The 25,436-nt window shown below is 44.1% G+C and overlaps 1 protein-coding gene across 1 annotated transcript in view; it reads right to left on the bottom strand.

Moving 5' to 3' along the window:
* The window catches only part of LOC126456074 (limbic system-associated membrane protein-like), a 222,467-nt gene that overhangs the window by 49,093 nt on the left and 147,938 nt on the right, over window positions 1–25,436 (bottom strand). The window contains exons 2-4 of the mRNA XM_050091828.1: window positions 20,379–20,498; window positions 17,306–17,518; window positions 1,126–1,247 (exon numbers count right to left, since the gene is read on the bottom strand). Coding sequence (XP_049947785.1) covers window positions 1,126–1,247; window positions 17,306–17,518; window positions 20,379–20,498 — 455 coding nt within the window. The remainder of the gene's footprint in view (window positions 1–1,125; window positions 1,248–17,305; window positions 17,519–20,378; window positions 20,499–25,436) is intronic.

Below are 25,436 nucleotides of genomic sequence, written 5' to 3' on the forward strand. Positions count from 1 at the left end.
TTCTAGGCGCTACAGTCTGGAACCGCGTGACCGCTACGGTCACAGGTTGAAATCCTGCCTCGGGCATGGATGTGTGTGATGTCCTTAGGTTAGTTATGTTTGAGTAGTTCTAGGGGACTGATGACCTCAGAAGTTAAGTCCCATAGTGCTCAGAGCCATTTTTGGACGTGCCATAGGTATCCCTGGAAATGTTCTCGTTCCTGCAGGTCGGTAAAAGCCCCAGTGAATTTCAGAGGTCGATAAGTCGGCAAGGATGAGTTCGTCTAAACGGGTCAATGTTAATCGTACTGTAATTAGACTACGGAAATGAATTAATGCGACGTCAGCTCTTGAGCTATTAGAAGAATTTTGCAGCTCCTGAAATGCGTGTTCTCCAACGAAACAGCACAGGAAAAGGCCGGATGTACGGAACACGTTTGCATCTATACCCCATCCGTTTGTCATAAAGCACTGAATAAAGCTGTTAAGAGTGGCCATTGTCTGTTCTAGATAATCGCAATGTTTCCTGAAAGTCAGGCTACGATCAAAAATAGTCATTCACTTCGCTATTACATCATTCTATTGTCAGCTTTTTGGTTGCGTAAATGGACTGTGAAAACTACTTATCGATGTGTATAGCTTAAGAGAGTTCAACTAAGAGTATTGGGCAGTGCCTCTTTGAAGCTTCAATCCTGACCTGGTTACTCATGGTCATCAGCGTTTGAAAAAGATGTGATCCATACGTGTCTACAAAGGGGCAAGAGGAGGCGACCCTAGCCCTGGAATTTGCAGTACAGAGCTTTTATTCATTACAGAATTCTCATATACTTTTAGAAGTGTGTCGATGTGCATCAGTTGTCTAGGACGTAATAACATTTTTGTTTAACCTATAAAATTTAGTTCTTGTGGCCATACACATCTCGAAACTGACCACAATGGCTATTTCAGTGTGTTGCCCCCTGTCCTCCTCTGGTCCCCTCCCCCGCCCCCCCCCCCCCCCCCCTCCTTATGGATAAATTTCTGCGAGCACCCATGTGTCCATCATTTATGGAAAGCCAATTGTACGTTTCGTGAATAGGAAAAGAAGGACAAATGGTCATAAGACAGAATGTAAGATAATAGGTGAAACGTGACAGTTGGACGTACGTTGTAGGTCCATGTGACGATGGGTTGCGGCACGCCTTCTGCCTGGCACTCCATCCTCACGTTGTCCCCCAGGCGAACTTCCAGGGCACCGTCTTCAGGGATCGGTGTCACTGACGGCGGATCTGTGGATGTAAGCCAGGAGCCGAATGAGATGGATCCAAGTACTTCTTAAATTAACAACAGTTATCGAACAGTCAGCACGTCTTTGAGCTTCTTGCGCTTTCGAGGAATACACATAAAGTTTTATCACCTCGGAAATTGGTTTTGGTTGTTTGCGCTACAAGTCTGCAGGCCTGGTACCCGTTCAAAACCGCGCGCCACATTATCGTTGCACACGTCGCTACAGAAGCCAAACAGAGTGACAAAATGCTGCAGAGGCTTTGCTGGTAGAACGAATATTCGCTAAATAACTTTGCTCCTTTATATTGCCACACCATGGTGGTTACAGGTGGCTTTGACTAAGAAAATTCTTCATGCACTTGGGTTGCACGTTGTCAGAAACGTGGCCATACAGGACGTGATAAAATTACTGCGTGGTAATTCGGAATGAAGGAAGGAACATGGTGTTTAACGTCCTGTCGACATCGAGGTCATTAGAGATGGAGCAGAAGCTCGGTTTGTGTCAAGGATGGGGAAGAAAATCGACCGTGCCCTTTCAAAGGAACCACCGACACATTTGCCTGGAGAGATTTAGTGAAATCACGGAAAATTTAAATCTGGATGGCCAGACGCTGGTTTGAACCGTCGTCTTCCGGAGCGGTATTTCGGTTCCTGCATCTAAAGGGGAACAACACTACAACAATGAACAATCCACGCTAAACTGGAGTAGGTGCACTACAACAATGTCCCATCATATGATGTAATGGTTGTGTGGCGCATATGCTTCCAGTAACGTTAATAAGTTTGAATGACTAACAAAGAAGCGGCATACTACACTACACTGGGGTGACAAAAGTCATGGGATAGCGATATGCACATATACAGTTGGTGGCAGTATTGCGTACACGAGGTACTGAAGGGCATTGCATTGGCGGAGCTGTCGTTTGTACTCAAGTGATCCATGTCAAAAGGTTTCCGACGCGATTGTGGCAGCACGACGGGAATTAACGGACTTTGAACGCGGAATGGTAGTTAGAATGGGACATTCAGTTTCGGAAATTCATTACCTCTCATCACGGACAACGCAGTGGCCGACGGCCATCACTTAACGACTGAGAGAACCGGCGTTTGCTTAGATTTGTGAGTGCTAACAGACAAGCAACACTGAATGAAATAACCGCAGAAATCAATATGTTACGTACGCCGATCTATAAGTTACGACAGTGCGGAGAAGTCTGGCGTTAATGGGCTGTGGCAAGAGACTAGCGACACGAGTGCCTTTGCTACAGCGCAGCTCCTGGGCTCGTGACCATATCGGTTGGAACGTAGACGACTGGAAAGTCGTGGCCTAGTCAGATGAATCCCTATTTCAATTGGTATGAGCTGATGGTAGAGTTCGAGTGTAACGTAGATCCCTCGAAGCTATGGACCCAAGCTGCCAAGAAGGCACTGTGCAAGCTGGCCGTTGGCTCCATAATGGCATGGGCTGTGTTTGCATGGAATGGTCTGGAACCTCTAGTTCAACTGAATCAATCATTGACAGGAAATTGTTATGTCCGGCTACTTGGAGACTGTTTGCAGCCATTCATGGACTTCATGTTCCCAGATAACGATGGAATTCTTGTGGATGACAATGCGCCATGTCACCAGGCCACAGCTACCCGCCATTGGTTTGAAGAACATTCTGGACAGTTCGAGAGAATGATCTGGCCACCGAGTGAACATTTATGGAAGATAATCGAGAGGTCACTTCGCACACGAAATCACTTTCGCAGTTACGGACGGCTGTAGAGGAACATGGCTCAGTATTTCTGCAAGGGACTTACAACGACTTGTTGAGTCCGTGCCACGTCGAGATGCTGCACTGCTCCAAGCAATAGGAGGTCCGACACGATATTAAGAAGTATCCCACGACTTTTGTCACCTCAATATTTCTCTGTGAGGGACCGGAAATTGAAAAAGAAGTTGGAAACCCTGGTGCTCGAAATCGGGTGTCGCAATCGAGGCTACGGTGAAAAAATTGAAATGTTATGGACCAATTGTGAACGCGTTACACGACATTTTGAATGTGACACACGTTGCAGCCCGCTGGGACCCGCGCCTGCTCACGCCCACTCAGAAATCACGCAGGGCTGAGGGATCAGCAGATCTGTTGCAGCTATGTCAGACCAATCCAGGCTACTACTTTGGCCACCTCATCACCATGGACGATTATTGGATGTACCATTATAGTCTCTATCCAAAAAAGGGAAGACAACAGTGGAAAAAGGTGGATTCAGTACAGTCGAAAAAGACAGAGACCCTCCATGCGACAATCTAGTACCACGACCACTACACTACAGCGACTGCGCTACTCGGCTTTATCTGCGACATTGCTCCCCCCGTAAGAGAAGAGCGTCTCGGTGTTACGTCCTCCTAGTCCGGGAACGAGTCATCGGTCCTGCATACTCCGACTTCCGATGACTGACGTTCGCCCTGGCGGTGATCTTCTTAGAACTTCCCTTGCCGCTGCGTTCTTCGTTGCCTTTCTGCTTGTTGCCTGTCGCTGTGGCTTCGAATTTACCCTGCGTTGCAGGATCCTTATGGGGCTTCATTCGAAGGACGTGGACCGTATCTTTGATCTTTCGTCGTCTTGTGTCGGGGTCGAAATCTTCAACTTGATAAGCAACATCAGACAACTGTCTTACAACCTTATAAGGTCCAAAGTAGCGCCTGAGGAGCTTCTCAGAGTGACCAACCTTCCGAACAGGAGTGAAGATCCAGACGAGGTCACCAGGCTGATAGACAACAGGGCGGTGGCTCGCTTCATACCTTCGGCGATCGTTTTCTTGAGCCTGCAGGGTGCGGAGTCGAGCTAATTGCCGAGCTTCCTCAGTTCTGGTTAACAGTTGGCCGATGAAGTCGTCGTCCATGTCATCAGGATGTAATGGAAACACAGTTCCCATCGTCGTCGTCGCCTCACGCCCATGCACCAGAAAAAATGGCGTAAATACTGTGCTGTCTTGTTTGGCGGTGTTGTAGGCAAACGTCACGAAAGGTAGCACCTCAACCCAGTTCCTCCGTTAAACATTGACGAACATTGATAGCATGTCAACTAAGGTCTTATTATGGCGTTCAATAAGCCTGTTAGTTTGCGGATGGTAGACAGTCGTCATGTGATGAGTAATGTTGCACCGACGGTTTATCTCGGTCACAAGATTCCATTTAAAAACTTTCCCTCGATCCGTAATTAACGACCTTGGGGCACCGTGTTTTAATACAATGTCTTCTACGATGAATTTGGCTAGCTCGAATACTTCGGCTGTTTTCACGGCCTTTGTAATGGCATAGCGTGTCAGATAATCAGTGCAAACAATAATCCATCTGTTGCCACTAGAAGACGTTGGAAATCGTCCGAGGAGGTCAATCCCAACACGCTGGATAGGCGTTTCGGCTGGTGGAATTGGTATGAGTCGGCCAGGTGGTTTCTGGGGAACTGCCTTTCTCCTCTGGCGCTCTCGACAGTGCGACACATAGTGACGTACACTCCTAAATAAACCTGGCCAGAAAAATCTCTTGCGGATCCTATCGTATGTCTTAATAAATCCTAAATGTCCGGCCTCAGGTGTGTCATGGAATTTCTGTAGAACATCTAAGCGCATGTATTTAGGAATCACTGGTAGCCACATCTTTCCAAACGGATCATTGTTTTTCTTGCAAAGTAATCCATTAACTACCTTAAATTGTCCTTTCACATCCTCTGACCGATTTAAAGCAAGCATAATTTGAGATATCTTGGCGTCCTTCTTCTGCTCAGCAGAGAGATCCTGGAGTGCAGTGAGACAGTCACTATCTTCATCAAAGTCTTGATGGTCTTGCACAGGATTTCTTGAGAGACAGTCCGCATCTTGGTGTTTTCTTCCACTTTTGTACACTATGGTAATGTCATACTCTTGAAGACGTAGCGCCCACCTGGCGAGTCGTTCTGTTGGATCCTTAAGACCTGTCAACCAACATCAACCAACAAAGTGAATGATGGTCTGTAACAACTGTGAATGGCCTTCCATAGAGATAATGTCGAAATTTGCACATGGCCCAGATCACAGCAAGACATTCTCTTTCTGTAGTTGAGTAATTTCTCTCGGCCTTTGCAGGTGTCCTAGAAGCATAGGCTATATCCTTTTCTATTCCATCCGAAATTTGCACCAGAACAGCACCGATCCCATACCCACTGGCACCTGTGTGTAGTTCTGTAGGTGCTCTCTCACCATACAGACCAAGTACAGGGTCAGTCGTCAGAGCTTTTCTCAGCACATTGAAAGAATCTTGTTGAGTACCGCGCCAGATAAATTTAGCATCGGCTTTTAACAACTCTTGGAGTGGCCTGGCTTTGATACAAAAGTCTTTGATAAGTAATAAGAACACAATCCGAGGAAGCTTCTCATATCTCTTATACTTTTAGGAATAGGAAATTTCGTTATAGCTCTCACCTTTTCTGGGTCTGGCCGCAAACCTTCGTTTGACACAAGGTGCCCAAGTATTTTGATTTCTTTTGCTCCAAAGAGACACTTTCTTGGATTAAGTTTCAGTCCGGCTTGTTTGAGACACTTAAGAGCGGCCCTCAGTCTTTTTATGTGTTGATCAAATGTCTCTGAGAACACTATAGTATCATCTAAATAACAAAGATACATCTTCTACTTCAAGTGCCTTAGAAGATCATTCATCATTCGTTCAAAAAGTTGCTGGTGCATTACACAAAACAAACGGTATCCTTCTCCCTGACGAGGACCACTGGTGACGACCATAGGCTCTGCGAAGGCTGAATGAGGTCATTCTTCATTATTTTCTCTACCTCGTCGCAAATTATTCGACGTTCCATTGCTGACACTCGGTATGCTCTCTGGCTTATTGTTTGATGGTCACCAGTTTAATCCGGTGCTTCACCGTCGATTTGTCTAATTTGCTCTTCACTTGTGGATTGAAGCATTCAGAGAACTCTTGAAGAATGGTAGGTAGCATATTCTGTTGTTCCTTAGTAAGATCTGGTGATTGTCGAGCTCGAATATCTTGTCTCGTAGTGGCAGCGCTAATTTCGCCCTCAGACTCGGCATGGGACGTTTCTATGACATTCAGCTGTTCTGCAATTAACGGCTCAGCATTTGCTACGCACATGCGTCTTGGAAGGATCTGCGGTTCTCGGCGACAGTTAACTATCCACAATTCACCGAATCCGATCTTAAATGAGACGACAGAGGCTGGGATGACCTAGTTATTCTTCAGTGGTATGCTGCTCTTACATTCCACTACATGATCCATGGGTTGATGCATGGCATGACACATGACAGCTACCTTTCTAGCGCTGACTGCAGGAATGATCACTTCATCCAGCACACACGGTCTCCACACACGCGGATGCGCATCTTCCTGTCCATAATATCTCATCTCGTCTAGCATAATCTTCGAGCGATCACAGCCTATAATTGCTTGAGAAGCTTTCAAAAAGTCTCATCCGAGAACGACTTCATGCCTACACTCTTGTAAGACGATGAATTCTATGGGCTGTGTATGGCCACTTATACCCACCCGATTGGCACATCTTTCTGTATGTTTTACATATTAACCATTAGCCACCTTCAGCAGTGATGTTTTGCTGTCGACGAATACGGTTTTCTGCAATTGGCGATGGTACTTCTCCGAAATGACTGAATATGATGCTCCAGAGTCCACAAGAGCTTGGGCTGGTCGTCCATCCATGAGGATATCGACGTAGTTTCCTATCATTTTTGTAGTGATCGACGGCGGAGGATTTTTCTCTTCGGCGGCCTCATCTCCAAGGAAGGTCGCAAGCACCCTTTAGTTTTCCAAGCTGCGGCGGTTAGGTGATCGGCTGGAGCTTCTAAACGGCGATGAAGATCTTGATCGGCGTGTTGGGGAGCGTCCTCTCCAGCGGCTAGCTTGCGGCGATGGTGACATATGTCGTCCTGCACCCACATCTTCTTGTTAATCTTCGTCGTCCCGGAGTTGGTGTCGGCTAAGATGGGTCTGTTGTCTTCTGGCGCGGGGGTCATCAAATATCCGCCGCCTTTCTCGACAATACCGCACCACACGTACCGGTTGTCCGCAGTGGAAACATACAAGTTAGTTATCCTTGGTCCTCCAGACGTCAGTCTTCCTTGGTGCCCAAACAGGTTCCTCATGCGGCATTGTAGGAACATAACTTCGCCTGGGTCCCGACTTTTTTGCCGTTTGAAACGGAAATGAAGGACGAGAGATTCGGTTCAATGTCTGTTCCACTTCCTGCCTTATGACCTCTTGAAGTGTACCGGTTTTCTGCTCGCCGTGCAATCCAAGTGCCTTCTGAACTTTCTCTCTCGATATATGACGAAGAACACTTGTGAAATGAGTTACTTCCTCCATTACAGACATCGATACGACGTTTGGAAGACGTTCAAACCTCTTGCGTGTAATTATTTTTCGATGCATTGTCTCGATATACTGGCACCATTTTATGAAGTCGTCTGCTGTCGAAACCTCCTTCAGGAGTAGGTCTTTTTAGGGTCCACTATTTTACACAGCTCCAAGACGTCTTGAATGTAGGATGCTGTCGTTTCTTCTGGACGCTGTGCCCTGCACTTTAATTTATCTTCAGCCTTGCACTTCTGTCGTTGTGTGTCGCCGAAATACTTGGGCAGTTCAGCCTGGAGTACTTCCCAGCTTGTGAACTTCTTCTCGTTGTTCTCATACCATTGCCTGGCAGTGCTCTTGAAGTAGAAAAATACGTTAGCCAAACACGCGGTGTCATCCCATTTGTTAAATTTGTCTGTACGCTCATGTACTTTCAGCCACTTGTTTGGATCTTGGCCATCGTCACCAGAGAACCCGGAAGACTGTCTCATGTGGTGGCACACAGTTGCTGTCATCGGTGGTCCTCTTCTTTTTCTGTCTCCGATAGATTGCGATCTGTTGAATATGGTTCGAAATCAGGTTTCTCGCCACGTAAATGGCTGCTCTGTCATGGCCTGATGGGAACAATGTGTCATCGATGATGTACGGTATCACAAGTTCCAATACCCAGCGCCTCCACCAGAATAATGTCACGTAGAGGAAGGAGTAAGTCTTTGAATGACTAACACTAATTTCACTTAGCGAAGGTTTATTCAGCACTTGCACATACAAGAGCGCGGAGCGAACTGCCTCCGGCGAGAACACGTACGGTATATATACAGCTACAGAACATTCCAGTACAATGATTCTTGCCAATTGTGGATACTTCTAGAATGTAATCGAACCGAAGATAGAAATTAAAATTTTTCAGTTCATGTGAGTTTTGGACTCACGACCCTCCATGAAACAATCAACACTCCTGGAAATTGAAATAAGAACACCGTGAATTCATTGTCCCAGGAAGGGGAAACTTTATTGACACATTCCTGGGGTCAGATACATCACATGATCACACTGACAGAACCACAGGCACATAGACACAGGCAACAGAGCATGCACAATGTCGGCACTAGTACAGTGTATATCCACCTTTCGCAGCAATGCAGGCTGCTATTCTCCCATGGAGACGATCGTAGAGATGCTGGATGTAGTCCTGTGGAACGGCTTGCCATGCCATTTCCACCTGGCGCCTCAGTTGGACCAGCGTTCGTGCTGGACGTGCTGACCGCGTGAGACGACGCTTCATCCAGTCCCAAACATGCTCAATGGGGGACAGATCCGGAGATCTTGCTGGCCAGGGTAGTTGACTTACACCTTCTAGAGCACGTTGGGTGGCACGGGATACATGCGGACGTGCATTGTCCTGTTGGAATAGCAAGTTCCCTTGCCGGTCTAGGAATGGTAGAACGATGGGTTCGATGACGGTTTGGATGTACCGTGCACTGTTCAGTGTCCCCTCGACGATCACCAGTGGTGTACGGCCAGTGTAGGAGATCGCTCCCCACACCATGATGCCGGGTGTTGGCCCTGTGTGCCTCGGTCGTATGCAGTCCTGATTGTGGCGCTCACCTGCACGGCGCCAAACACGCATACGACCATCATTGGCACCAAGGCAGAAGCGACTCTCATCGCTGAAGACGACACGTCTCCATTCGTCCCTCCATTCACGCCTGTCGCGACACCTCTGGTGGCGGGCTGCACGATGTTGGGGCGTGAGCGGAAGACGGCCTAACGGTGTGCGGGACCGTAGCCCAGCTTCATGGAGACGGTTGCGAATGGTCCTCGCCGATACCCCAGGAGCAACAGTGTCCCTAATTTGTTGGGAAGTGGCGGTGCGGTCCCCTACGGCACTGCGTAGGATCCTACGGTCTTGGCGTGCATCCGTGCGTCGCTGAGGTCCGGTCCCAGGTCGACGGGCACGTGCACCTTCCGCCGACCACTGGCGACAACATCGATGTACTGTGGAGACCTCACGCCCCACGTGTTGAGCAATTCGGCGGTACGTCCACCCGGCCTCCCGCATGCCCACTATACGCCCTCGCTCAAAGTCCGTCAACTGCACATACGGTTCACGTCCACGCTGTCGCGGCATGCTACCAGTGTTAAAGACTGCGATGGAGCTCCGTATGCCACGGCAAACTGGCTGACACTGACGGCGGCGGTGCACAAATGCTGCGCAGCTAGCGCCATTCGACGGCCAACACCGCGGTTCCTGGTGTGTCCGCTGTGCCGTGCGTGTGATCATTGCTTGTACAGCCCTCTCGCAGTGTCCGGAGCAAGTATGGTGGGTCTGACACACCGGTGTCAATGTGTTCTTTTTTCCATTTCCAGGAGTGTAGTATCATGAGCACTACCCACCGCAACTGCGCTACTCGGCTTCATTTGCGACAATATAATATATCAGGAACTACGGCTCTTGGTACAGTGAAACACACTGAGTTACACATGTAAAAATCTCTTAAGCCCAAATGTTGGCAGGACTTCGTCAATTTCGTAAAGGAAGAACCGTTCGCACACAAATGTTGAACCAGATATTGAAATAACTTTAGTAGCTTGTCTGTACAGTCAAGAATATTCCCCATGAAATAACATTTTTTAAGAGTGTTTCAATTCCTTGAATGGACAAACAAATCATGCATCCAGGTACACCATACGTCTGTCAGCTGAAGTTGGAGGTAATGAGGGACATCAGCAGCCAGAAGTGAGAATGATCCTAAGAAATAACCTGAAATCAGTCTTCAAAGTGCAAAGTCTTCGAATCTCTTTGAGCTCTCATGATGATGAAGTGTTTGAATTATTGAAACGTAGTCGGTAGTTTCTGGTTCACAAAGGACTGCCTTCAGTTCTGGGAAATGCTTCCTGTCATCAAATTGAAATTGACTTTTTCCTAGGATTAATTTTCGGTTGATAGCATTAATCTCGTCCGCTATATCTGTTAACAAAAGATAATCCAATTGCTTTAAGAGACTTAAAAATGACAAATAATTTGTGATATCGACCATAAAAAATCTCGCCCCTTTCTGTCACTGTCCTGTTTGCACTCCCCTAATAGCCGCTCTAAGTTCACCCAGCATTTACTCTCATTCATCAGAAGACAAGTGTATCATATCGTCTTTGCGACTGGTGTCGCAATAATCTTCCAGTGATTGTTTTCCAGCTCACAATATTGCGATGGTGTATTAAGAACGTTGCTTGTCCTTCAGACGACATGAAAAGTAAAGCAATTCCTATTCAGCATTGAATGATGTGGATTTCCCGCTTTTTCTATTTTTGGAAAAGTGCCTTGTTGTAGCGCCGTCCGGCTGCAGCTTCTTCGTGTTCTTCCTCACCCCTCAGCCCCGCTTGCCGCTGCGCTCGGAACGTTGATCAGGAGCGCGGTCGGGGCGCCCGCGTTCGGGATGATTGGCTGTCTCGAGGCGAGTGCGCCTAGTGGTAAAAGGTTAAGCACTTACTAATAACGATTTACTAATAACGACACTTCAGTGAGCCTTTGGACCAGATAGCACATAGTGTATCCAAATCAGCAAACGCCATTCACTCTGGTTAATTACGCTTACTGAAAATCAGAGGCAATATGTTCAGTCAAGTAGAAAGAACGTTGACAGTTACGTACTCTCAGACGTATGTGTTAAACTTTATTTATTATGCATAAGTATTTGGCTTTTATAAACATGTTTAATTACTCAGTATGTAATGGAGATTTTTATCGCAAATAAAATAGGTAAATTCGTGGCACAGTTTATAGTTTTGTTGTTTTAACCAACGCTGCTGAGAGCCAGGACTGGCCCCGGCGCAGATTGTGTGATTGAGCCACCAATTTTGTTGTTGTTTTAAAGAAGGCCTGGACAGATTCAAATACAACACAATTAGGGGAATATTGGAGATACACAAAATATACTAGTTGGAATGAAATATAGAATAAACGTAATTTGTTGTTATACGCGAAACATATGTTCACAAATGCAGATACTATGATATCATACATTGCAGGAGATATTGCCGGAGGAATTCGAGTGAACTAACTGTTGTTCAAGGTGCAATAGGTTGAATCAGCGTGTTTGTTAGTGTAAAATGTGAATCATCGAGCCACTGTTGACAGAACGGTTGCATGTTGTATGCAGTGTCATCCTGTATCAAAAAGCCTGTAAACGTTCGAGGAAATTATACAGGCTGTGGCATGTTACTGTATTGTATTTAGAAAGTAGATTCCCCCAAGGAAATCACTCAAAGTGTTCCAACACACAGCAGGAAGTTTGTATAGTTACAGGTGTATCAGAATAATTCTTCCTACTTTTCTGTCACAGAGGACAAAAGAACATAAATATTACTTTTGAACAACACATCGTCTGCAAGTTCTTCGTTTTCGATGCAAAGCCTGTTTTTATCTTTTAGATTTTACATGCTTTTGTTTCAGCTGTTTTTTTACCTCGGAAATTTTGAACTGCTGAGATTAGTTTGCTATTATAAGTTTCGGATATTAAAATACGTAACACTCTATTTCTACGAAATTGCAGAAAGACAGGTTTCCTACTTACACAACTGACTTTAAAAGCTAAAGTTCCTGCCAGCAGAAGGTAATTTTTTTTCCCGAACACATGTTCTGCATTTACATTTTTAATTTTCACACAAATTTTCTATCAGAATTGGAATATATTGCGGTATTTAATCAAATTAATTAATTTAAGTAACATTTATAAATATATTGGCAATTTTCATTATACTTAATTATAACCATTTCATAGAAAGGAAAAAGTTTGTAGCATACTTCTGTGATGTGCCATAGGTAAGACGGTGTTCTGAATTTCACACCCGTTTTTCAATGAAGCCCTCCCAACCTTTTTATTAAAATATACAGTTTTCTTCATCCCTGTACAAGTTCAAATCGACGCATTGCTAATATGCCTTATGTAATGTTCTACGACAGTCAAAATCATTTGAAATGTAATAAAACAAAAAATAGTTGTAACTCTAGCTCCAATTTCCCACTGCAGCTTTGAAATAATTTACACACCAGTTGGATGAATCATGCATGAGTGTGCAGAGGTGAAATAGATGAAGAAAAATTATCAGCGCCATGACGCTTTCATGAAGTAGGAGACTGAAAGGATAGTACTAAATGTTCGTTTAAAAAGTAGTGTTCAAGACAGTTACTAGCAACCGAAGACTACCATAGCTAAGGGATGTTCCACTTCAGATGCTGCTCAGCAATGAATTATTACGCTACATTTAATGTTATTTTTTAATTTGATTATGCTTACTTTCACTTCATTTTAATACAAAAGGCTACTTATTATACGCTACTGATTTGTACATTGACGAAATGTCTGGTACCACTAACGCCACGATATGAAGTGTTTTGTCTTTACTCGTTCCCTGGCGTGCCCACGCATTTCAATAACTAGACAGCAGCGCCCTCACATGTAAACCGTCATGAATCGTGCAATGGGTAGCACATTATAATGTATTTGTCTGTAGCACTGTCAATGGCGCTTTCGTTTAACAAGGTTAGAATCACAACATCAAAATCTAGTCGTCTTGCCAAATTATATTCAGCTACCACGGTCCCCAAATCTGTGTGATGTCGTTAGTGCTTACCTGATCTGAGACAGTTTTTAACACAAGCCACAGTACTGAATGACCTTCCTGCCTCAGCTACAGTCACTGTGAGAGTGTAAAAGCGCGTGCATATTTTTCAAGAGGTGCAATGGTTCCAAAGTAATGTATTAGATGTTTGAAGTGTGAATAATTTTCAAATATTTAATTTCTCCTTCTAAATCAGTTGTGACATCATTATGGTACTCATTGATAAATAACTTGCATGCCCAACGACCTGATCGTCAGTCATCTTTGAGTATTTCCGTAAAATCTAAAATTTCATCCAAAATTTTCACTGTTTCATATCGTGTTCTCAAGTTAGACGCTAGAATGTCGGTTATGACATAAAAACATTTATCTAGAATAAACCTTCTGAATTATATCTGTCACTCCGTACATGGTATCGTAATGGAATGATTTCCTGCTCATGGTGCTTAGCTCCAGAAATTCAGTATCGATATTAATTGCACTGACAATTTTAGATTCCGGGAAAACGGTGTCCCAATTTACGCGAATATATTTTAAGATATTTAGTAAGCTCTCAAAGTGTCTTGTGTCGACATGAATGGCAGTATTTCGAGCATCAAGTAATTTGCTTCTACAGTAAATTGGTACCAACAACTTCAGCCAGATTGATGCCATAGTTAAACACTTGAAAGATCTCACATAACCCAAAACAACCTGCACCACAGAACGTGTTTCAGCTGACAAATATACCTTACTGAGAGTTTCAAGGGCAACGGCAGTCTCATTCAAGTGAGCTGCTATTGGTCTTACAGTGTCAACTAGAGCACACAGACGGGCATCAGATATGGAATAAAAAGAGCTTACAACACAGTATCAGAATTTCCCGTCGTTGTGGACTGCAACTTAACAGGTTGTAAAGAATTACTCACAAAAGTATGTGCTTCATGACAACTGTCAGCCGCATGTAAGTATCTGACAAGTAACAACGAAGATTTTGCAGAACATCATTGAAGAAAATTTGTCTGCGCTCCTTTAAGACCCTGTCATATTACTTCCGTTATCATAACCTAGTCCGCGCCATTCACTGACAAGAATTTAGTGTTTCGCAAGTATTGATCGAATTAAGTGTGGAATAGCAACTCCTCTTCTCTGATTACAACCTATTAATTCCAAAGACCGTTCATTTATTGCACATTTGGCAATTTTCGCATTGAAGTAAATATGACGCACGATGGATGTTGTCTCTTCAACATGATTCGATTCAAGAGTTTCCTCAACAATTATTCAATAATATTTCCCGTTTTCTCTTTGTTCCGACATGATGGGCACAATTAGAAATAAATGCATTTTGAGTATTCCAGATGACGCGCTTATAAACGCTTTCTAGTTTCTTGTCCGTCTCTGACCTTGTTAATGTATTTTGCAAGAACTGGGTTGTAGTGAGTCAAGAGCTTTAATATTCCGAGGAAATTCCCATTACTGGATCTCCAATTTTCTGAGATGAAACTCTGAAGGCCAAGCCTCTTTGACCAAGAAAGAATATCACATCAAGAAACATGAGAGTTCCCATGTCAGTCAGCTGTTCTACAGGTGAACAAAGGAAGAACATTTTACTTCTTCACTTCCGAGCACCAACATGGCCAACGCACCTCTTTCATGTCATTTCATTTCTTCACTTCTACGATTCTTCGAGGACAACTATATACAAATAGATGTATTCTATTACATGTTCACATTCGAAAGTAAAATATTTTCTGCATATTCCCTGTAAAATTACTTTGTGATGGACCCAAAATTACCTTATCTTTGAACGTTGTTGGCAACCCTACCACATTATAACTTTTCGTAGCTGTTGTCATCTATATTTGTTGGGAAACTTTTTTGGTAGGATTTCCAACAAAATTTAAAGAAATCGTATTTTCGACTCCATCACAAGATGGTTTTAGCGCACGATTCTGAAGAAAATGTTGTGCATTCAAGATTAAACAGGAAATAGAATTGGATGCAACTGGCCTGTAAGAATCATAAAAACGAAGAATTAAACTGGAAAGTATGAGCTCTTAGATTGACTATGCTGGTGATGGAGTAATGTTCTTTTATTTATTGTATTATATTAAATTTATTCTACAGTAGCAGTCTGATATGAGCTGAGCTCCCTGGAGGATGTGAACCCATGACACAGTCTTTCGCCTCCCCCCCCCCCCCCCCCCCACCCGTTCCCACCTGAAGCTTGGGCCCCAGGGATTTTTGCGCCCCCCCTCCCCTCCCGCCCCCCGTCGCGACGGTGCTGCAACACGCAAGTACAGTTTTCGGCGTACCACCACCTTGTAGAAGAGTAGTTCCGCGTGTGTTACACCCGTAAGTTTGGAAGTTTGGTCAAATCCCAGAAGCATTCCTACGCATATTTCCAGTTCAACATAAACCAAATGACAAAAACATAGCTGTTTCAAAATTTAAACAACCACATTATGTCCGCCAATGAGGAAGGAATAAGAAATTTTCAAAACATGCACCTTACAGTCTTTTTCTTCTCATTTCTCTTCTATCCGGCAACCGTACCCATTTCACTGTCACTAAAATCGGGTACCTAACACGATGAAACGTACACAAACCGTCAGCGCTTCCTAGCAGTGCATAAGGACATTCAAATATAACTGTTTATTGAGTCTAATTGCCGAATGTAGACGTGAAAGACCGTTAGAGCCATCTTAGTAACAATTTGACGAATCAAAATACCTTCCGGTAGTACATGGATGAAAAAGTGGATTTTATAAACTACGTGCATGTTTAACGGTGGCCAAAAGAAGCCACATACCACGTCACCTGACCGAGATAGAACTTACTCAGTTACACGAGTTGCGACACAATCGCAGCAAAATTCACAGTGTTCCGGGAAAGATTTTTTTACATTAATTCCATTAATGGACCACAATATTTTACACCAGGTAATTAATTTCCTCTGGTGCATAGTCTGGCTTCACACAGAAGATTTTGATTGGTGTGTGTAGTGTACTGGATGTGTGACCCAGTACAAACAATTTTCAGTTCAGTTATTCTTTTACGTTGTACAGACTGCCACCACTTCGTCAACAGCATGACCGTGAAAACCGAGTCCTGTCGCCTATTGACGGACCCCTCCTTTACTGCAATATCTGACAACGACGTCTGTTCACAGATCCGTACAGTACGCGTTAGAGTTAACTTCTTTACGGTGGTGATTTAGTTCAGTGCACCACTGACGTTACCATTTTACAATGTGACCACTGACAGCGAGTCTGTGGACACGCAGCTCTCGTGAAATCCCCCTAAGGAACATGTGGATCCCTGCAAACATGCGCCGGCCGTGGTGGCCAAGCGGTTAAAGGCGCTACAGTCTGGAACCGCGCGACCGCTACGATCGCAGGTTCGAATCCTGCCTCGGGCATGGATGTGTGTGATGTCCTTAGGTTAGTTAGGTTTAAGTAGTTCTCAGTTCTAGGGGACTGATGACCTTAGAAGTTAAGTCCCATAGTGCTCAGAGCCATTTGAACCAATTTTTGCAAACATGCCCCATTCCAACTCACTCAGGTATTTCGAGTGTCTCATTGACAAACTAAGTCCATAATATTCACACATTATGGCTGTTCCTACATATCCTGCTACATATCCTCTGGCTTCACACAGAAGTTTTTAGCCGGCCGGTGTGGCCGTGCGGTTAAAGGCGCTTCAGTCTGGAACCGCGTGACCGCCACGGTCGCAGGTTCGAATCCTGCCTCGGGCATGGATGTGTGTGTGATGTCCTTAGGTTAGTTAGGTTTAAGTAGTTCTAAGTTCTAGGGGACTGATGACCACAGAAGTTAAGTCCCATAGTGCTCAGAGCCATTTTGAACAGAAGGTTTTGATTGTTGTGTGTAGTGAACTGGATGTGGGTGAAGGTGTAAAGAGGGTATTTTGATATGAAATGCAACCTCCCAGTGGCTGTATGACTCTAAGTACACCTGCTCATTCAGGTTTGTGTTGTTACTGTGAAACGCTGAAGTTAAACTAGAGAGTTGCGAGTCACATCAACGCTGTGTAAGTGGGTTCGCGCACAGCAGGGCGCTGGTGGTCTACTCACAGAGGACCTCTATGGCGTGCTGCTGGCGCACGGGCCCCCAGGGGTGCGGCCGCACCACCTCGCACGTGTACTCGCCCGTGTCGTCCGCCGTCAGCCGCTCCACCTGCAGCGTGTGGTTGGGCCACATGCGCATGCGCGGCGGAGACTCCAGCGACGGGTTCCCGGAGTCCGCCACCAGCCGCCCCGACCACCACCAGCGCACCGTCGACTCCCCTGCAAACCGCAACATCGTGTTCAGGGTCGGCAACAAGGATGGACTGTCCGTCAAGCTAGCTTGAGCACAGCATCTCTGGAACACACTGACACAATAATTAGGCGAATGACCACTGGAGGGATACTGATCCATCAGTCTTGTAGCACGCATCGACATAGGAACACTGAAGACGTGGACTAAATAATCGACTTCACTCTGTTACACATTCACGAATAGCTTACAGACTGATACTAAGCCTCGTTATTTTTCGATGGAACATATTTTCCGAAAAATAAAATTGGGCTCAATTCCCAGTTCTGACCAAGATTTTTGGGAGGTTTTCTTTGGTAGAAAGACAAATGACAGAACTGGAAATTCCCTACAAAATATTCCCAACTAGGATTTCCTCTGGCCTACTACCAGCTGGCTTGGTATCTGGATCAGTCCCGAACAGTTTGCTCTAAATTTAGGGGAATGAAAGTTATTAATGGAAAAAGCTACAGCTTTATACACCACTAGCATCATCGTTATACCATTGCAGCAGCATCATTATAACATCTATGCATCGTTAACTCTCAAATAAGTTCCCTTCAAATATTGATATGCCTTCAGCTGTCACATGCGTTTGGTTTCGGAATCAAATTATCTTCTTAAATGTTTTATATGGTGCCTCATCTGTAAACAATGTAACACTACAGGTGAAGAGTGGTGTAGGTGTGCTGGCGTACACTGGCGCCAACACATCATGCAGCATAGAGGTTACGAGAGAATCTATAGAAGCCAACGACAAGATTCGCTGGAAACATGCAGCCAGCCGCCAGTATTTAGGATCGCCACCATGGACCGTTGGGCCGGTTAGTTAGTTAGTTCGAGCCTGTTACGCCCAGTTGGTGAGTTAGTTCGTTCTAGTTAGCCAGTTAGTTGGAGCCTGTACGCCGTGGAGTTCCAGGTTATCACCGAGACGGAGCCGCAGACTTAGGCTCTAGCACAGAGACAAGCATCACATAGCGGACTTCTTCAGCAGCATTGAGGCTACGTGTACTATACAGAAGAGAGCTTGTAGCTCAGTACATGGAACTTTAAGTAGCTCTTTACTTATGAATAAAGAACTCAGTTATTAACTGCGTGCAGTTGGTGTTATAGAACGAGGATTCCGGCCACCCATGGTCCAGCTCTACAGAGACAACGAGACGACATAAAAGCAGCTAAAGAGAGTACAACAATATCCTCTACCGGTCACCCACCTACTAGAATTAAAATAACAATAAGGGGAAAAAGCTAAATCGATGCAACACTACGTCTGCTTCACCTTTGTATCAATATACAACAAGCGCCTACCCTCTGAGCTTCTACCCATAAACATTGAAAAGACTCATGACTGTATGGCGTTCCGCTATCCTGTACAAACAACACTCATGTATTCTCAATCACCTGCACCTGCCTAATGAGTTCCAGTTCGTATCGTGCGAACGGGATGACTAAAAACTCATAGCTGACTGAAACTGCTTAGAGCTCTCCTCATCGGAATGTAAACTTCGTTGGTCCTGTGAGCTGTTGTATGTGCGCAGACTTTGGCAGGCGCTGGCAGTAGCAAATAGAAGTTGCTTAATGCTTCTGGGACAGCTGTGCATTTTGTGTATGTGTGTGTGCGTGTTTTTAATTTCGAGGTACTTTAATAATTATCTTTTTAGTCCGTGCGAAGACTGTTTTATTTATTTGTTAGTTATATTCCTGACGGGCGGGCTACTGTTACTATACTGGGGCTCTTCAGCCTTTCATTAAAGTAATTAAGTACATAGAAACATTCATAAGGAGGAAAAAAGATAATATCAATCTTGATGGCATGGTGAATGTGGTCTTCAGACCTGTAACAATAATGGTCGTGACGACTCCCAGTAACATTTCCCAGGAGTGAGATTGGAAGCAGATGGGAGTGGGCAAGATATACGAGAAAGGATCTTGAAAGAGTACTGATAAGAATCAATAGTAGAGCGGTAGGAGGCGTGTATAATTGTAGTTACGTAAGGAAGGTATTGGTTTGAGCATTTATTTGGAGTGAAAGGACTAGGGTAGGTTAAAGTTAATAGGAATGGTTTCATGTTCTGGATGGAAAAGGGGATAGAAATAACGTTACGGAAAGCTATGGTCTATGTGGAGAAGTAAGAAAGATGGGACGTGGTGACACAAGCCGTCAGGGTTCTCAAGAATTAGGGATACAATGATGTCTGAATTCTATTTTAATTGTGACAAGACTGGCAAAGCTATCTCATGTGTTTATGATGGTGTACGATCCTTGTCAGCTGGTAAAGAATACGGGGGTCGGGAGAAATGGAGGCGGAATGCATTAGATTCAAACATTGGGAGGAAGTGATAAAACTTGGCCACGGCAAAGATGCCTGCAACATTTGTCTACGTGAGGATGGTGCGGATATGTGTCTTTTAGGTAAGTCTTATAGTCTACAGATTTAGTGCCCTTCTAATGTACAGCTCAGTGGTCAGTGTGTCTGACGGCTAAATGGGGATTCCCGGTACTGTCAAGGATTTTTGCTTGGTAGGCGGTCGAGAATGGGAAGAACTCAGTCTCGTGATGCCAATTGAGGAGCTACTCGAGTGTGGAGTACCAGTTCCTAAATCTGGAACGCTGACAAAAGCCAGGAGAGCGGTGTGATGACCCACGTCCCTGCACACCGCATCCAAATGACGCCATAAGCAGAGGATGACAGGGTGGTCAGTGGTTGTCGATTGACCCACGACGGCCAGAAAGCAGGGCTTCACTTTACTTACAGCGTGCACCATTCACATCCCTGAAGGTCCTCCGTTATGACAGAACGCAACGGATGAAAAGAAAGAGTGAGTGGATTTGTGGGCGAGTGAACTCACCGAGGTTGTGGACGTAGCAGGGCAGCAGCACGGTGTCGTTCTCGGAGGTCTTGACGGTGGTGGGCACGCTGCGGAACACCAGCTGCTGCTCCTCCTGCGGCGCCGCCCTCGCCGCCGCCCCTGCAACACGACCACACCACCTCGTAGAACTCAGCAGAGGCTTGGGTTATGCACGTAGGCGCACGCTGTCACGAGCCCACACCGCACTGCCCAGTCTATAGGGAGAAAACTGCTAGCACTTATAAACTGGAAATAACAATACCGTTGAGGATCATGCGCGCATGAAGATAGATGGAAATACAAATGCCGTGTGGCTGGGGCCTCTCATCGGGTAGACCTTTCGCCTGGTGCAAGTCTTTCGATTTTACGCCACTTCGGGGACCTGCGTGTCTCTGGGGATGAAATGATCATGATTAGGACAACACAACACCCAGTCCCTGAGCGGAGAAAATCTCCGACCCAGCCGGGAATCGAACCCTAGCCGTTAGGTATGACATTCCGGTGCGCTGACCACTCAGCTACCAGAGGCGGACATGACGATAGATCACTGGCAATAAATGCGTTTATTTTTTAACTTTGAAGAACACAATCATCATTCTTCTTCTATCGTTTCACCGTACGATGGGGTACGTCAAGAAATCAACTTGTGATGTTCTGTGCCTTTCTAATAGGCCACTGTTGCTCTCCATTCTTCCTGACCTTTCTTTCATTTCATCTTATGATATTTGGATTGTTCTTTTGGTTTTCATTTTGACTTGGATCCTGTTTTTCTTGTATTTTTTTCAGTTTTATCTATAAGCGTATTTTCTGTGATTTGGAGTTCTCTTAAGTCCTTCTCCGTTTCCGTAAACCATTTTTTTTTTTTTTTTGCAGAAGCAGGCAAAATTTTTTATGAATCTATATGGGTTCATTCTGAGGATGTGTACACAAAAATCCGTTCTTCTTTTCCTCATTGGGCCTGAGAGTTTTCAGTAGTTTGGTAAAGGATTTCATTTTTAATGTGAATTAGTTTGTTGTCGAATCTTGGACCAAGGATTTTTCTTAATATCTTCCTTTCTTTGATATTTCGCTTTTCAGATGGGCTATGGTTGGTGATGGACAAGATTTCAGCTGTATACAGGGCTCTGGTTTGATTACCGTATTATAATGTATTATTTTTGCATTCCACGAAAGAGATTTTTTGTTATATGTTTTGGGTGAGTTGGAAGGCGAGTTCAACTTTACTTCTAGATTCTATTGCTTTTTTCTAGAGAGCGTTCCAGCTGATCCATTCTCTAAGATAACTGAATTCTTTGACGATCTATATTTTTTGTTCTCCAACTTTAACATGTTTTGATGTTTTTCCGTGTTTGTCACTATTCTGGTCTTTCAAAGGAGATTTTGAGACCTATTTTTTCAACTTGTTTTTGTAGTTCGAGGGTCTGTGCTTTGGCTTCTTCCCAAGTCTTGGCTAGGAGGACCATATCATTTGCAAAAGCTAGGCAATTGACTTTGAGGTCTTTGTTTTTTGTTCCCAGTCGGATTCCACTATGAATCTTCGTGACCTAATCGTCCTAATACTACTACTTTTCTTTACCTTCGTGCTGACCAACTGGAATCACGTAGCTACTTCAGTGCCTCTTTTTTATTTGCTTTTTTCTCTATTTTTCCAGTGCTCCTTCATTTTCTACCCATGTTTTGCTTTCTTCTGTCTACACCTATTACATCCACATCCGAAATTTATGGCACGACCTAACTAAAGGAACATATCCATTGATCTACATCTGCATGATTACCCTGCTATTGACAATTAACTGCCTAGCACAGGATTCATCGAACCACCTTCAACCTATTCCTCTACCATTCCACTCTCGATCAATACGTAGAAAAACGAACACTTAAATATTTCCGTACGAGCTCTGATTTCTCTAATTTCTTATGATGATTATTTTTCCACATGTATGCGAGGATCAACAAAATATTTTCGCATTCGGAGAAGAAAATTGTTACTGAAATTTCGTGAAAAGATCTCGCTCTAACGAAAAATGCGTTTGTTTTAAAGATTGCCATCCTAACTTGCCTAACATGTCCGTGACATTCTCTCCCCGATTTCACGATAATACAAAAGGAGCTGCCGCTTCTTTGAACTTCTTCAATGTCCTCCGTTCAATACTATCCGGTAAGGATACCATACAGCGTTGCAATACTGTAGCAGACGACGCACAAGCGCAGTGTAGACAGTGTCTTTAATTGATCTGTGGCATCTTCTAAGTGCTCTACAAATAAAACGAAGTATTTGGTTCGCCTTTCGCATAACATTTTCTGTATGATGGTTCCAATTTAAGGTGCTCGTAACTTTGAACCCTAGGTTTTTAGTTGAATCGACAATCTTTTTTTAATTTGTATTATTTATCGTGTAATCGAGATTTAAGGGATTCTTTTTAACACTCATGAGAAGAACCTCACACTTTCAATTGTTCATTGTCAATTGCCACTTTTCACATCTAACTGATACATTGTCTAAATCATTTCGTAATTCGTATTGATCTTCTGATGACCGTACTAGGTGGTAAACTGCAGCATTATCTGCAAGTAGTCTAAGAGGGCTGTTCACATTGTCTTACAAATCGTTTATATTGATTAGAAACAGCAGAGGGCCTATAACACTTCCCTGTGGAAAGCCAGATATCATTTCTGTCAATGTTCTTCTTCAATTCTTACTTTTCTGCCGCGAAAACCTTCTAAACTTAGTAGTTTCTTCCTGAAAACATTTTTTTCGTTGTTTCTGATCCTTTGATATTTTTTTCTTTCTAGTTCTTTAGTTATATCTGCTTTATTAAATGACATTTTACGTGATGAAAAGCTCTCGTGTTTCCAGCCGAATGAGAGTGTTGAGATATCACTGCCAGTCGGCTGCAAACCCGAGAGCTATTCATGAGTAGCATACGCCAGGAAAGCCTACGTTTTCGAATTGGCACAAGTATTATATTCACATATTGTGGTCTTTTATGGCCTGCTGTGCCTTATTACGAACTTGTGTTACAATGATATCGACAGAGATTATTTGCTTTGTATTTATAATAATAATCTCTTAACAATCGTTTCTTCGCGTAACATGGTTCCAATTGACATAGACCGCTATGTGAAACAATGGGACACATCTGTGACGTATTCTTTCTTCTACCTCTTTCTTCCACCTCAGTTGCAATATCCAGTTACCTATTGTTTTTTTGTGCAAATGTTATAGTTATGGGTGTGTTATACGTCGATTGCCACATTCCATACATGAACTTGAAGCCTCTGTAATAGATTGCAACGAAATATGGAAAGCAATAAATTTTATTCATTGAAATGAAAAGGGAATAGAGGATAGTAGAGTTCTCGGACTGCCATAATGACTTGTATTTAATATGGAGTGGATGTTGCCACCTTCGAACCGTGGCGATGTATACGCCCCAGATCAATCTGTTACCACAAACATTACTTCGTACTGACTATCGCTGGTCTCGCCAACTCGCAAACTGTTTATCACTTCCAACCTAACCTAGATCTCCAGCTACACTAATGGTCAGACCAAGATTTAGAGAGAAACGGAGGAGTGGGAAATGGGAAGAGGGGAGAGAGGCAGGCGGATGACAAACATTGCCCTGCTTCCAGCCCACATGCATGTTTGCCAAAAAAACACTCTGTACTACTTCGATTCAATATCTCCAGACGAAGCCGAAATTAGCAGACGGCGCGGGAGAACGATAAACTGCCTGGGGAAGATTCGATAACAACTGAACTGTGGAAACACGCAAATCAAGTAGTCAAGAAAACAGTCAACAACCTATAAACGGCTGGTGCAAGAAATGTGCTACACGCGCAAGATCTCCAGAGACTAAAAATGTGCACTAACACATCCGTTGCTTAGAAAAAGGGAACCAAACTGATGTCAGTAACTGCAGACGTATCTTCTGCCAGAGGACACTCTGCATGATCGGTTGGAGGAACAAATAGAACACATTACCTAGCGAGATGGCACAGTGGTTAGCATACTGGAGTCATTACAGGGAGGAGCATGGTTTCCCTACATCAGCGAAAACGAAAATTGAGATTTTTTGTCGGAAGAGACAAGATATGTTTATAAATCCTCTATTTCTCAGCTGCATCCTTGACAGAAATATCAAAAAATAGGAAAAAGCACCTTAATATGGCATTAAATACATTTTTAGCATTTGTTTTGGTGACCTCATGCTGTGATCAGAGCGTACTGAATGGACTGTGACACAAATTTTTTTGGAAGAGATAGCGTCAGAAACTGGCCAACAGATATCGTTTGAGAAGACAAAGTTTATCACTAGTTTCAAGAAAAGTATGAAATCCATCAACATATAGAATAGTGGAAGAAACAATCTTGGCAGTTCAACTGAAACACTCTACATCTCCATCTACAAACATAAATACAAACATACAAATCGTACGACGCGCGGCGGAGAGTACCCTGTAACTCTACTAGTCATTCCCATTCCTGTTCCTATCGCAAATAGAGCGAGGGATAAACGACTGCCCATACGCCTCTGTATGCGCCCAATTTTTCGTATCTTCTCCTCGTGCTCCTTACGCGAAATGTATGTTGGTGGTAGTAGAATCGTTGTGCATTCTTCTTCAAATGCCGGTTCTCTAAGTTTTCAGGGTAGTGTTCCTCGGAAAGAACGTCGTCTTGCCTCCAGGGGTTCCCATTTTAGTTCCCGAAGCATCTCAGTTAACACTTGCGTGTTGTTCGAATCTATCAGCAAAACTTTAATAGCCCGCCAATGCAAATAATCTTCTCGAGTTTGCCGTCGGATCCTATTTGCAAATCCCATAATACGAGGTGCATTCAAGTTCTAAGGCCTCCGCTTTTTTTTCTCCAGACTAAAAAGAGATAGAAACATGCGCATTGTTTTAAAATGAGGCCACGTTCATTGTCAATACGTCCCAGAGAAGGCAGCACCGTACGGCAGGTGGAATTTTACCACCAGCGGCGAGAATGAGAACTGTTTTAAATACTTAAAATGGCGACGTTTTCCTTACTTGAACAGCGTGCAATCATTCGTT

This window comes from Schistocerca serialis, chromosome 2, assembly GCF_023864345.2.
Source record: "Schistocerca serialis cubense isolate TAMUIC-IGC-003099 chromosome 2, iqSchSeri2.2, whole genome shotgun sequence".
NCBI classification, from domain to species: Eukaryota; Metazoa; Arthropoda; class Insecta; order Orthoptera; family Acrididae; genus Schistocerca; species Schistocerca serialis.